Source organism: Atractosteus spatula, chromosome 11, assembly GCF_055471065.1.
Source record: "Atractosteus spatula isolate fAtrSpa1 chromosome 11, fAtrSpa1.hap1, whole genome shotgun sequence".
Lineage (NCBI taxonomy): Eukaryota > Metazoa > Chordata > Actinopteri > Semionotiformes > Lepisosteidae > Atractosteus > Atractosteus spatula.
In genome coordinates this window covers 44,571,557-44,585,209 of record NC_142716.1, presented here as the reverse complement: position 1 = coordinate 44,585,209, position 13,653 = coordinate 44,571,557, and the positions used below count along the sequence as shown (strand labels likewise).

Genomic DNA, 13,653 nt, shown 5'->3' with positions numbered 1-13,653 from the left:
GCAGCAGCCTGTACGCGGCGCGTGCCACCGGGAGAGAGAGAGGAACAGAGTTTTGAAGGGGAAGGAGCAGCGAAGGGAAGAAGGGAGGTAGAAAAAAAGAAGAAGGGCTGATAAAAAAAAACAAAAGAGGAAACAAGCAACAGGAAAACGTCAAAAGGGAAAAAAGAGGAAACATTGTAAACATTGGAAGCCAGAAACTAGGACGAGAAGTGGAAAGGAACAGAAGCACAAAGATAAGAAGATTAGCAAAGAATCCACAGGGCTCCTTTCACCTAGTTCGAAGGCACAGCTAAAAGAAGGAAAGAAGAAAACCCAGCTTTCAATCCATTTTGCTGACACTTGTTGACTCTTCCCCCATTTCTCCCTCCCCCTCAACCTAACCTCCCTTTCCCCACCAAACTCAGTCCCGAAACTCGCTGCTTCGAGCAGGTGGCCATGCCTACCAACGGGATTCACCAAGCCCTGAAGCTGCAGTTCGGGCTGATCAATCACGAGAGCCGCTACCTAACGGCCGAGGCCTTCGGCTTCAAGGTGAACGCTTCGGCGCCCAGCATGAAGAAGAAGCAGATCTGGACCTTGGAGCAGGATGAGAACGACAGCTCCGTGGTGTACCTCCGGAGCCACCTGGGCCGCTACCTGGCCGCCGACATAGACGGAAAGGTGAGCTGTGGGGCGGAGAAGCCGGAGGCCGACTGCCGCTTTCTCATCGCCGCCCAGTCCGACGGGCGCTGGGCCCTGCAGTCCGAGCCCCACGCCCGCTACTTCGGGGGCTCGGATGACCGCCTCTCCTGCTTCGCCCAGGCCATTGGCGACCCCGAGCTGTGGGCCGTCCACCTGGCCCTGCACCCGCAGGCCAACCTGCTGAGCGTGAGCCGGAAGCGGTACGCCCACCTCTCCACCCAGGAGGACGAGATCTCCGCCGACAGCAACATCCCCTGGGGGGTGGACTCCCTGCTCACCCTCCTCTACCTGGACGGCAAGTACTGCCTCAAGACCTGCGACAGTCGCTTCCTCAACAGCGATGGCAAGCTGGTGAAGGAGCCCGGCCGCTCCACCAGCTACACCCTGGAGTTCAAGTCCGGGAAACTGGCCTTCAAGGACTGTGAGGGCAAGTATCTGACGCCCATGGGTCCCACGGGAACGCTGCGGTCGGGCCGCAGCTCCAAGCCCGGCAAGGACGAGCTCTTCGACCTGGAGGAGAGCCACCCCCAGGTGGTCTTGCAGGCCGCCAACGGCAGATTCGTCTCCATCCGCCAAGGTAATCAAGACTCACTGGCGCAGGCTCTGTCTGCGCAGCTTTGCAAACTTTTGCATCTTGTGAACAAGATGCTCTGGTTGTAAACATCCAAAACAAATGTGTGCGTGCGTGCTTGTGTGCATGCGTGCTTGTGCATGTGTGCGTGCTTGTGTTACTGTAGATTCACAGATTCCATTCTCGGGTTTGCTCTGTGCATTCGCCTGCTATGCGCTTCTTAAACCCATGGAATGAAAAAGAAGATTTGCACATTTGCATGTTAACAGAAAGACCCAGATGGTTACACCATGCATGTTGTGCAAGTCTGGCAGCTCCCTGCTGCTGGAAATTGGCTACATTTCTAAAAAACTGGTAAGGGTTAAAGTCATCTTAGGTCCTCCTGAATGTTAAGAGTGTCATTACAAGGCCTGCACTCTCAAACACTTGTGTCAGGGATAACGAATGAGCCAGGATATGAGGTGATTAGCTCCTCCTCCAGGAGGTTGCTTTAATACAGGGTCTTTCCAGCACTGGAATTATGTCTCTTGATATGTCTTTTTTGAACAAGAGCAAGAGTGATTTTTCAGCTTGAATCCTTTCAAAGCCCATTTTTGACTTCCTCCAGATGTCAGTATGGATGGTCAAGGATGACCTTTGGTGTACTCATTTATCTTCACCCACCTTTTGAGTAGAAAGACTAACCAACTCTTATCTAGCTTTCAATACTGTTCATAACCTAGTGTTCAGAGTGCATGTCTATGAATGAGGACACAGTACCACCGTATTTTCAGAAGCTCTATTGTACCTATTAGACATAAGTAAAACAATGTTTTTAACTTCCTTGGTGTATAAACCACACTGTCGTCTTAACTAATACCTGAGACAGGCTTTCAGGGCTTGGACTGACATTTTACCATTGAGCCACGTGATCAGGGGCACGTACAGTACATAGGCTATGAGTATGTATGGTGTACAGTATATAAGGTATTAGTATGTATGACTGCTACACCAAAGTAATAAAGGTGACAGGGTGTTGAAAGCCCATTGACCTCGCACCTGTTTTTAATTTATTTGATTAATATTTCCATCTGATTAATAATATTTTGGTTTGGTTTGATTGCGGTTGAATAGTCTGATAGTAAAGGATTGGAAATCCAGGTGCTACTACTTTATACAGAACAACAGCTGTGATGAGAAACTAGGTGAGAACAGAGAACGTGGTCTGGAACTTATCTAGGTCATTTTTAATCCTGGAAAAAATAATCATTTTCATGCATTTCATTTTGCTTTGCTTCTGCAGCTGTCTTTTCTGCATCTGCAGGTCAGACGCTAATACATTTCGAGTCGCTGCTTTAACATGAACATTTAACATGAACAGTTGATGGAGATTAAGCCCCCATCAACTGGAACTGTCTGTGCAGAGGCATACTACACCCTCTTGCAATCCAATTACCTTGCATTGCATATACAGTAGGTAATGCCGGGCTGCTCTCTGGGTACAGTGCTTGTCTAAGTCATGCTCCAGGAGACTGTGCTGTGAACAAGATGCCCTGGTAGTAAACATGCAAAACAAAGGCAGGAAATGTTTATCTCCCTGTTACAGTTGTTGGTGAAATTTACAACAGAAGACACAGCCTTTACAAGAGACACTATTCCCTACAGTGCACACCAGTAGATAAGAGAGGCGCATCTGTACTGCCCTTTACCTACCAATTGTGATAAACTGTCAAAGGGAGGTCTGCAAGAGGGCCGGAGCCCAACCAGACAGCCACACAAAGGTGGGGCCCAACACACAACGCATGCACAAAGCTGGCTCATTGATGGAGCAAACGCAGCCCTGGCTTCCTTTGAAAAAACGCTGACCTGTAAAGCAGAGAGGCCTGAGGGGAGGGGAGGCACTGCAACTGATGGGCAAACCTGAAAGAGGAAAGACAATGCTGTGTCAAAGTGCTGCATCATAGAAAAGCCTCAGTAAAAGGATCGGATACAGGCCACAGTAAGATACGATCACTTGATTGGCCATACATAATTTCTTGTATTAGGAATTTGTCTTTTCACATACCCCAACTTGCTCTCAATGAGACACACAGACAGGGAGAGAAGCTTGGGGTGAAGGGCCTTGCTCAGGGGCCCAACGGAGTAGGATTCCTCTGCCGGCTGCTGGTTACAAACCGGCAACCTTCCAGCCACAGGTGCAGATCCTGAGCCACAGAGCCCCCACCAAAGATTTACAATTTGGCTGGGCGTGCCCAGGTGGAGCACACTGCTTTGCCTTGTCACTTTTGCACAGTGATTAATCAATGACCTGCTTATTTAATCAATAATGTCTGAAAGGGACAACAGACCCATGGACAAAGGGAGATCTTTAATATTGTGTTTGTCTCCTTGTATCTGTTAGTGTAGGTGTGCATGCTTGTACAGTACATCACTGTTGACAACATTCACTACATCACTTATTTCTTTATACCCTTTGTCCTTGTGGTCACAAAAACACTGTCCTTGAGGTGAACAACACTCCATTCCCCCTTTTAAAATATACAGTGAATATACTGGTGACAAAGATGCATCTCAGAAAACATCCAAGAAAGAGGAAGATTTTAAGGCACTGCGGGACTATTCTCCTTGCAATTACTGTTCAGTTTGGGTAGAATTTACAAACCCAGGTCTCACAGAGTTCACATGATTCTACACACTAGGGCAAGGATGTTAGCCCATTTCACAGGCTGCAACTACTTGATTTCGGGAGCATTCATTACAGCCTCCTAAAAGCACAATTAAACCAGCTAATCAGGAAAAATCTGCATGATAAAGAAAAAAAGGAGATAATCATATAAAAAAAACACACAAACACATTTGCAGCTAAATAAAAGCAGTGGGCACGATCCCTGTGATTTCACTGGCCAGTCACTGAAAGCAATTAATAGAAATTCCGAACGTAAGTAATCATGCTAATGGGTTTAGGTCATTTTCACCAAGTGACTCAGGGAGATTAAAGTCGGCGCAACAAATGACTTCAGGCAGGTCTGGGGAATGTTTCTTAATTACTGAGGGTGAGCTGAGGAACTCTGGCTTCATTAAACAGAAATTCTTAAGCTTTGCCTTGGACGTATTCCCTAATTAATGGGATTAGTAAACAATTCAAGCTCCAGAGAGGAAACGCGGAGGTGGGGAGAATGCCTGATTAAGGACCCTGTAATTTCTCACTTCGTTATCTCGAGGGAAGGTAACCAGAGGACGTGCCTACAGACAAAACTATTACAGTGTATCTACATCTGTCACCAGCCCCTTCTTTCTCTCTGAGAATGCCCAGGCCTGGTCTGGCCTGTCCACCTGGAGCGTGAAATGGAGACAGACCTCAAAGCCCAAAGAGACACACGCCTGCAGCTGGCAACAAGCGAGAAAAAGGAACCAGAGAGAAGGATGGAGTCATTTTACAGTAAATTATTCAGTTCCAAGCAACTTAGCGATGAATTAGAAATGGCCACTACAATATGAGTGGCTTTTTTTCAATGTAGTACAATACCATGAACTTGAAAGTCCTGCATGTTTAGGCCACTCTGGTTTTTTTAGTTTTCACAACCCCCAACAGCTTTTATGTAGTTGTATAATATGTGATATGGTTTTATGGTTCATTAAGGTGACACATAATACCTGTGATATACCTGTATCAGTTTCCATGTGCTGCACCAGTCTGGCACAATCAGCTAATTGCACAGAATGAGCTACAGTATAACCTAAAAAGCATTACTAAGGGTAAGGTAAGCAACAGGCTTGAAACAAGCTCGTTGACTACCTCACTGCTTTGCAAACTAACTGGAGGAGGTCTCCAAACAAATGTGCACTATCAGGTTTCAAGGATATTTGTTTCAAGACATCCCCAAATTGCACTGTATTAAATGCAATGCACAAATTGCAAAACAAAATAGCATCTTTAATAAGTTTACCATGGATTTCTTGCTTTTGACTCCTGTGGGCTCATCGTGAACAACTACCCTGAGTTAAGCTCAGTCAAGTGAGGCAAGGTGGGACTGGCTGAGCATTGCCCTGGCAGGGCCAGAGGAAAGAAGAGTGTAGAAACAGCTAACGTTACTCTGAAAATCAGAGTCCAGGACAAGCAACATGTCCCATTCTGAGCCAGGAAGGTGGCTGAAGGAAAGCCTACCAGTTTTGGGTAACCCTTTAGTTTGGGGTTTTGGAAATGGCACTTTATATTGCAAATGCACCAGAGAAGCTGTAAATAACTTGCATGAGAACATAAGACATGTTAGAAATGAGAGGAGGCCATGTGGCTAGCCTGTTGAACAGTCAGTAACTAATTCACCCAAGGTTCTTATCCAGCCATTTCTTGAGCCACGTCAACACTACGTTGTGCATTAAAAGGGCCTTTAGGAATAAGAGAACAATTTGATTTTTATGAATAAACAAGCGGTTACAGCAGGTACTGTAGGTGTCTTCCATGTTACTGGCATTAATTCTCCATTAATAACGGAATTTGCCATCTCTAATCTAAAGGCCTCTCCTTTAATGGACAAGTCTGGCCTCTAGAAAGAGCAGAGGGAGAAAGAGCAGAGGGAGATTGCTGCCAAGAGGATCTAAACCACCTGTGCAGCAGGTGGATGCTGCACATTGGTGGTGGTGGAGGGGTGTCCCCATTAAAATGTAAAGCGCTTTGAGTGGAGTGTCCAGAAAAGCTCTATATAAGTGTAAGCTATTATTATTATTATTATTATTATTATTATTATTATTAAACTCATGCTCCTAAAACTCAGGAGAAGGCGCCTCTCTCTGGTGGGCACAGCGTGGCATGGGTGAGAGGACGCAACCAAGAGATATACAGGATCAGGCAGGCAGGAGACAAGGTCACTAGGTTCGCTCAGTCTGACGGTCAGTGCGAAAAATGCATTTAATGGCCACAAGGTTGGAGACAACTCAGACCACAGCTCAAACCCAGCTATTTCCAGGGCCTGCGTCCAGGTGCAGAAGGGTCTGCTCAGGGCTGCGCTGTCCCACGCCAGCAAGGGAGTTGTGCCTACGTGTTTCCAGACTACGGTAAAATATCTCAGAAACAACGAGCAAAGCTGCTTAAACTCCCCCCACACACCAGACAAGCCTCAGATTTGCATTTCACCACCAAAGGTATTACAGCTACAGGGCATGGAGGGGGGGGGCGTTTTCACAGTAAAAGGATTAAGGAAATGGTTGAGGGATATTTCTGTGGCATCTAATTTAGGCATCAGACACAATCTGCTACATTCGCTTTCATTGGTGCACTTATTTCTTTACCTGATGAGACAGGCGATTAGGAATTAAGGACAGTGACTGAGGGAATACTGCGCTGTGGGCTGCAGTAAGCGCAAAGCAAAAGCTGCTGAAGAGCAGTGTAGCAGACAGCATTTACCTCCAGTGCACGCTTGGAACACTCTGTACAGCAGCACTTTAGCCTTAATATCACTAATGGGCCTGATTTACACTCAACCTTAGGATTTTTCCATTAAACCATGGAACAGAATATTGAATTTCAATGTAAATCCACATTAAACCATCAGAAAGATATGCTGATAAGGAGACTTGTTCCCTCTTACTTTTATATTATTTATTTGTACAGCTGATGCTTTTATCCAAACCAACTTATTTTTTACTGGAGCAATTTGGGTGAAGTATCTCACTCAAAGGTACAACAGCGGTGCCTCGCCTGGGATTTGAACAGCCTACAAAATACAGCCTTCTGGTAATGAAACCTGAAACCTGATCACTGCTCTACGTCTTAATAAATGCTTGGTTTTCCTTTTGATGCAATTGAAAGTGTAAGAAAGTGAAAACTAATTTCAACGTGACTTCAAACAGAGGAACAAACAAACGTTTTGAATGTGACATTATTCCCCACCTAAGCAAAGATGTGAGCGGCCCCTACATTTTTAGGGTGCATGAATAACTTTTGTTTTGCTTGAAATTCATTACAGATTCAAGAGGACACAGTAGATTAAAGAGCAGTCAAAAGTAAAAAAAATCATAGCAATACTCCCTTTGTTCTCTAAAATTATTATCTTCACCGCACTCTTAATACTAGGGTTCTCAAAACAGTGTGGTTTAATTCGATAAAACTCATTGCGAATCTCCTGTGTGTTCCCTGCATATTGCTGCATATTCAGTACAATGATTTTTTGTCTCACATTTCATTCAGAAATAGCTGAAACCTTAATCCACACTTGGCTGGCTTTTATTGTTTTAGGTCACTGTAAGTTGAAACGGGAGGCTTGTTTCCCTGCTTCTTCAATTCCGAAAATATCCTGCGAATGCTGGTTTGATCAATAAAGCGTCGAAAAAACAAACAAGACAGAACTGTAGCTGGTGTTTGAGGGCTCACAGTGTGCGTCCGTGTTCATGTGTGTGTGGGCGGGGAGGTTGTGCAGTAGGTGTGTCAATGCCCGTACTGGCAGGAGATGAGGACTGTCCTGCTGTGATGAGCTGTGCAGTGGACAGGAAGACTAAACCACAGCTTTCCAAGGGCACAGCAGTCCCAAGGTCACGGGATAAGAGCCAGAGCCACGGCACAGGAAGGTGGCTGGGGAGGGGGGGGGGGGAGAAGAAATGTTGCACCACTAATTCGGCGTCAGATGGTTGTAACATCAAAATACCTCCCCCACATTAATTTCCTGGTAAAATTGGCAAGATTAAATCTTGGTGAAAGGCTTAGTTATTGTGAAAGAAGAAAAAAAGAAAAGCAGTTTATAGAGTATGGCAATGCATTAAAAAACTGGTGAAAAACTAGGAAACTGCACTTTTTTACCACAGTGCTGAGCAAAGCTGATGAAAGGGCTGTGGTCCCCTTGTTGGTCTCTCCAGCTATGCTCTGACTCAGCAGCAAAACCGAAGACGAGCTTCACCTGTCCTGTTTTCTAACATCTCTAGGTGTGAGCATCTCAGCCAATCAGGATGACGAGACTGACCAGGAGACTTTCCAGATGGAGGTTGACAAGGAGACTAAGAAATGCATGTTCAGAACCAATGGGGGCACCTACTGGACACTGGTCTCTCATGGGGGCGTCCAGTCCACAGCAACCGAAATGTGAGGAGCCACTCTGTACCCCTCTACATCCCCTCTCCTTCCCTTGTTGAAGTGTGCACTGCTTTACCTCTCACCCAGACACCCATACGTCACAAAGTCCAGAATGCCCGCTTGCAGGAACTGATTGGGAGAGCCACTAGTCCTTGAATGTGGGTTTATCAGTGCACGTGCATAAACATTTTCTGCAGATATCAAACACTCTTCTGAGCAGCCCCCTCTAATTCCTTAACAATATGCGTGCCTGCCTGTTTAATTTTGAATAGCACAAAGTGAACAGATGAACTGATTCTTTACAGACCTGAATAACCTCATGACCGCATACAGTTCCTTCCTACACACAGAAGTAATCAGAATACAAAGCAAAACATTGAACTACAAATCTACACTTTTTCTCAAGAGAGTAGAATGATTTTCCCAATTACAGGGCTTCCTATGAGCTAACATTCCTAGTCATGGCAGGTCAGGAAATTTATTTAAAATCAAATTTTAAATTATTTTTTTAAATTCAAAATATGGAAACATGCCCTATAAAATCAAAACAGTGAAACCAGATGCTCAAAAGCTGGAAAGATCTTTTTTAGCAGTAAGATATTTTAGCAATGTTGTTCTAATTTCTGCACTTTACCGAGTACATGCTTCTGAGATGAAATGAAAGGCTTTGGCATTTCCCCTGCGCTTGGTTTGAAATCCTGACTACATACTGTACCATAAGCACATCCTTTTCCGACTGATCCCTCGACACTCTCACACATTCGCACACACTCACACATACACTCTCTCGCACTCACACAAAATCTCTCCTGCACACACTCGCACTCTCACTTGCACAAACGTATTGCACACATACAGTTCACTCACACACACAATCACGCTCACACAAAATCTCATTCACACACTCGCTCAAACACACAAAATCTCATTTGCACACACACACTTGCTCGGACACACAAAATCTCATTTGCACACTCACTTGCAACACACTCATCCCACACTCGCTCCCACACACACACGAAATCGCACAGACACACACAGGTTAACATCTCTGCCCGTCTGCTCTCCCTGGCAGAGCTGCCAACACCATGTTCGATATCGAGTGGCGGGGGCGCAGGGTGGCGCTCAGGGCAGGTAACGGCAAGTACGTCTGCACCAAGAAGAACGGCCAGCTGGCGGCGGTCAGCGACTCCGTGGGTGAGTGTCCTGCAGCTGCGGACGTGCGGAGCCGTGCAACCCTTCACTATTCGTATGGCTCCCCTAACAATCCATGATCCCCGCCGTCAGCTGAGGCAGAAAACACACACCTGCGCCCGTGCACACACCCCACTTCAGAGCCTCCGGCAGCTCAGCGCTGGCATGCTCTGTCGTTCTACTCTCAGGTGAGGATGAGGAGCTCCTGCTGAAGCTGATCAACCGGCCGATCCTGATCCTGCGCGGGGAGAACGGCTTCGTGTGCCACCACAAGAGCTCCAACACCTTGGATGCCAACCGCTCCGTCTACGACATCTTCACGCTACTCTTCAGCGACGGTGCCTACCACATCAAAGGTACATTAGAAAGCTGACACAGGCTGCAAGCAAGAGGAGGATGTCCCGCCCATCCAGCCCAATTGGCAGTTAGTAGCTCGTTGGCCTGAGGATCTCATTCATCCACTTCTGGAATGAAGCCATGGTATCAACTTCAGCAACAGGGTTGGGTAGCTTGTTCCATACTCCCACAACTCTTTGGGTAAAGAAGTGCCTCTTGTGTAACTGCCACACGACCACCCAACAAGCAGCACAAACACCCAGGCCATACTGCACTACAGACATGATGACATGACTGTGTACCTTGCAAACAACCATCCAGTGCCAATGGTCTTCAGTGACACTGGGATAAAGAACAAGCACTTTGTAGGAGCTTATACCCAAACATTAACGCTGGTGACAATGAGGCTTGACCTAAGCCCTGGACTATGGTCCTAAGATTCTTTCAGTATATCACAACATCACAGCTGACACACTAGCTTTAAGATAAGATTTCACGTGTCTGACGCTATCTCTGGAACAGACCTGTCAGGCAAATCACAGGGCTGATATAGTTTAGGTAGTAGTTTGTTCAGAAAAACAAAACCTGTTGCAATGTAGGATGTCATATGAGTAAATGACTCATGCTTCATAGAACCTTCTCAGATATTCCCTTCATAAATATTGGCTCTTTTTACATTGCTTTAGTATAAAAGGGTGAAGATTCTCATGAATCTGTTTGGCCGCCACAGCGCTGTTTAAAAAAATAAGACTGTTTTTAATCACTGTAACTGATTTTTGGCCTGCGATTGACACACCAATTTTTTGCTGCATGTGTACAGAAAGGAAAGTCAAACAGACAAAAAAAACTATGTAAGGAAGCATTCCAGAGAACAGCAGCCCAGACTCTCCAGAATGAGTTATTCTTCTTGGAGAGGTTAAAGGAACGCAATCCAGTACCAATTTTAGTCCAATTTTAGTTAACAATGTCTGAAAGGAAACTTCGGTGATCTTGTCATTAAAGGCAAGTAATAAAGCTGGCTTACATTCCTCTTACATTCAAATTAAGTTTGGCAAGCAGTAATTTACCTTGAACCTATAGAAAGCACAATTTGAAGCAGTACACGAAAAGGGAGATGCCCCCAGCGATGGGCTGGTGTCCTGTCCACTGACAGAATGGTTTTGCACTCTCAATCCCAATATTTGCTCTATTATCCTGGGATAGGCTCTGGGTTGCCATGACTCTTTCCAGGAATTAAGATACTGAATGGCTGCAGTGCTCAGTGAAGGGAAACTGGATTACCAGGGTATGTTGTGGATGCAGAGATTCTGGGATCTTTCAAGTTAAGGCCTGATGCTATGATAAACTTTTAGTGTGCTGGAAAATGATGAGCACTGATGCGCTGAATGGCCTGCTTCTGACATTTGCCTTTTTGTCTTTTCTTCATTTGTCCTTCAGATGAGACATTAAACTGAGGTCCTGACTCTCTGTAGTCATTAAAAATCCCAGGGTGTTTCAGGGTGTCCTGGCCATATTTCACCCTGGGCTTTACCAATCATGCTCTCCTAATAATCCCCAACCCTTAACTGGCTTTATCACTCTGTTCTCCTCCCCACTGAGAGCTGGTGTGTGGTGAGTGGACTGGGGTACTCTGGCTGCTGCTGCATCATCCAGGTGGGGATGCACACTGGTGGTGGTGGAGGGGAGTCCCCATTACCTGTAAAAGTGCTATATAAGTGCAAGAATATTTTTTTCTTGTTCTTAAAGGGGAAATGCAGTCCCAATTTCTCAGACCGGTTATTGAATCTTGGTAGCAAAATAAATTCAGTGACAGTATAGAAAACAATTTCACATTTGGAATTAAGCACAAAATTGTGAACTTTTTGAAAGTACTGCAAGTGTCCATGTTGTTTGAGATTGCAAGTCGACTCCCAAGTCGAGAGCAAATTTCTATTGGATTGAAAGAGATGTATTCACAAGCCTGCTTTATATAATGTAATAAGGCCGTTGTTTTGTTACCTCATTCGGAATCGCAGAACATGGCACTGTGCACACCTGGAAACTATTTTGTGATGCAAGTTGGAGGTTTAACGAGTTACCGTGTACATGTTACTTTCATTGGGGCTTGAAATGCACACATCAGTGCTAATTCTTTCTAACCCAGAAATATAAAAATAGCGCTGCAGTTCCCCTTTACGTTTTCTTGATCGGGACAAGCACATTGGAAGTGTCTGCGACGGGGCTGCTGTCCCTCTTCGGCGAGGGCTGACGAGGAGGGGTTGGCTCACCTGTAACTCCCCTCTCTCCTCCCCATGCAGGCTCGGAGGGGAAGTTCTGGTACATCTCCAGCTCCGGCCTGGTGTGCTCGGACGGGGAGGTGGCCGAGGACTTCTTCTTCGAGTTCCTGGAGCACGGGCGCGTGGCCATCAAGGGCAAGAACAGCAAGTACCTACGAGGGGACCAGGGCGGCACCCTGAAGGCCGACACCGACTGCGTGGACAGCTCCTCTCTCTGGGAGTACTGACCCCCTAGTGGACGGGGGGAGAAAGGCCCCACACCAGCAGCACAGGCAAGGAATCCCAGGCTGGCGGCAGAAAAGCGCACACACGTGTAGCAGCGAGGACCCCAGTCAGATAGGATTGTGTTTAGGATTTGGGGGAATCAAGGAGAGCTATGGATCGTTCAATATCACTGTCACTTTTTCACAGTCATTTGCTTCCACATTATGTACATCTGAAAATACCAGAAAGCTAATGGTGATTTCATGCTTAACCTGCTACTTCCGAATCTACGTCTAGAGAGGTGCAAAACACTTTCAGGGCAAGGTCCACAAGTGAGTGGACACCTCACCGTCTGGTGCCTGGTTGATCAAAGCGAAAGCTGACTTTCTGAATCATGTTCTGGTCAGGACCTCCCTTCCAAAGCACTGCAAAAGAAATACTGCTACTTGCACAAGTACCGATTAGCTCGAGAACCCAACACTCGCACCCCTTCCACAGTCCAAAAGGTTTCATTCCTCTTCCAGTGTGTTGTCACTACGTAACGAAGACTCAACTCTTGTTGACAGTAGTGGGAGCCACAGCACCCCAACCCCCCCCTTAGCCAAAAACTCGAAGAAGAAATCCCTTTAAAATCCTCAGCCAACTCTTCCCTGTAGAAGCAAATCTCTCACTAGGACATTTCGGGGGATAGCAAGGTAAGAGACGCCACAGAGAGGCAGGCGCAGAAACAAACTCAGAAGCAGCAGTTCAGTCACTCGGTTCCCAGAATTCACTGCAGCCCCCTCTTGTCAGACGACTCAAAGCGTGCCCCACTCCTCGCTCTCAGAACTGGGGAACCGCTGTCGAGACCCTGCCGTTCAGTAGAGCCCCTTAAATAATCCTCCTCCTCCTCCTCAGGGTTTTTGCCCAGCCGATCCTAGCTGAGCCTTCTCCCAGCGCCAGTTTACAGTATGAAGTTACAGGCAGTGCTGCAACCATAGACTCATCACGGACTCGCAATCAGAGCCGAGAGTAGTGTCTCAATGGAGCCAGTCATAGGAGGACTATAAAGTTACTTTAAACACCAGATCCAACACCTATCAACCTGCAGTTTAATGTAATGAGAAACAGAGCCTGTTAGCCTTTAGATTATCTGTGAGGAGGTCTGGCATGCCATGTCAGGAAAGAAAAATAGTGGAAAGGATCTTTTTTGGGGGGGTTTGGTTTATTCCTCGGATGATTTCACAGTGATAATAAAAATCAGCTTTTCTCCCATATCTCGGGCTGGCATTTTTATTTTGTATCCATCCATCCATCCATCAATCAGGGTTGACACAACACCTTTCCCAGTCCCACCTTCCACACCAACACCT

General features: G+C 46.2%; 1 protein-coding gene across 2 annotated transcripts; it reads left to right on the top strand.

The window, feature by feature from the left end:
* The first annotated feature begins 435 nt into the window (after positions 1 to 435).
* On the top strand, positions 436 to 13,503 carry fscn2b (fascin actin-bundling protein 2b, retinal). 2 transcript variants are annotated; one of them, XM_088927400.1, is made up of 5 exons: positions 436 to 1,252; positions 8,144 to 8,300; positions 9,367 to 9,488; positions 9,674 to 9,841; positions 12,119 to 13,503. In XM_088927400.1, exons 1-5 carry the CDS (start codon positions 436 to 438, stop codon positions 12,322 to 12,324), a joined length of 1,470 nt encoding a protein of 489 aa, XP_088783526.1. In that variant the 3' UTR covers positions 12,325 to 13,503. The 2 variants fall into 2 exon arrangements, with proteins under 2 accessions (XP_088783526.1, XP_088783525.1); XM_088927399.1 differs by having other exon boundaries at positions 436 to 1,258.
* Positions 13,504 to 13,653: the final 150 nt, after the last annotated feature.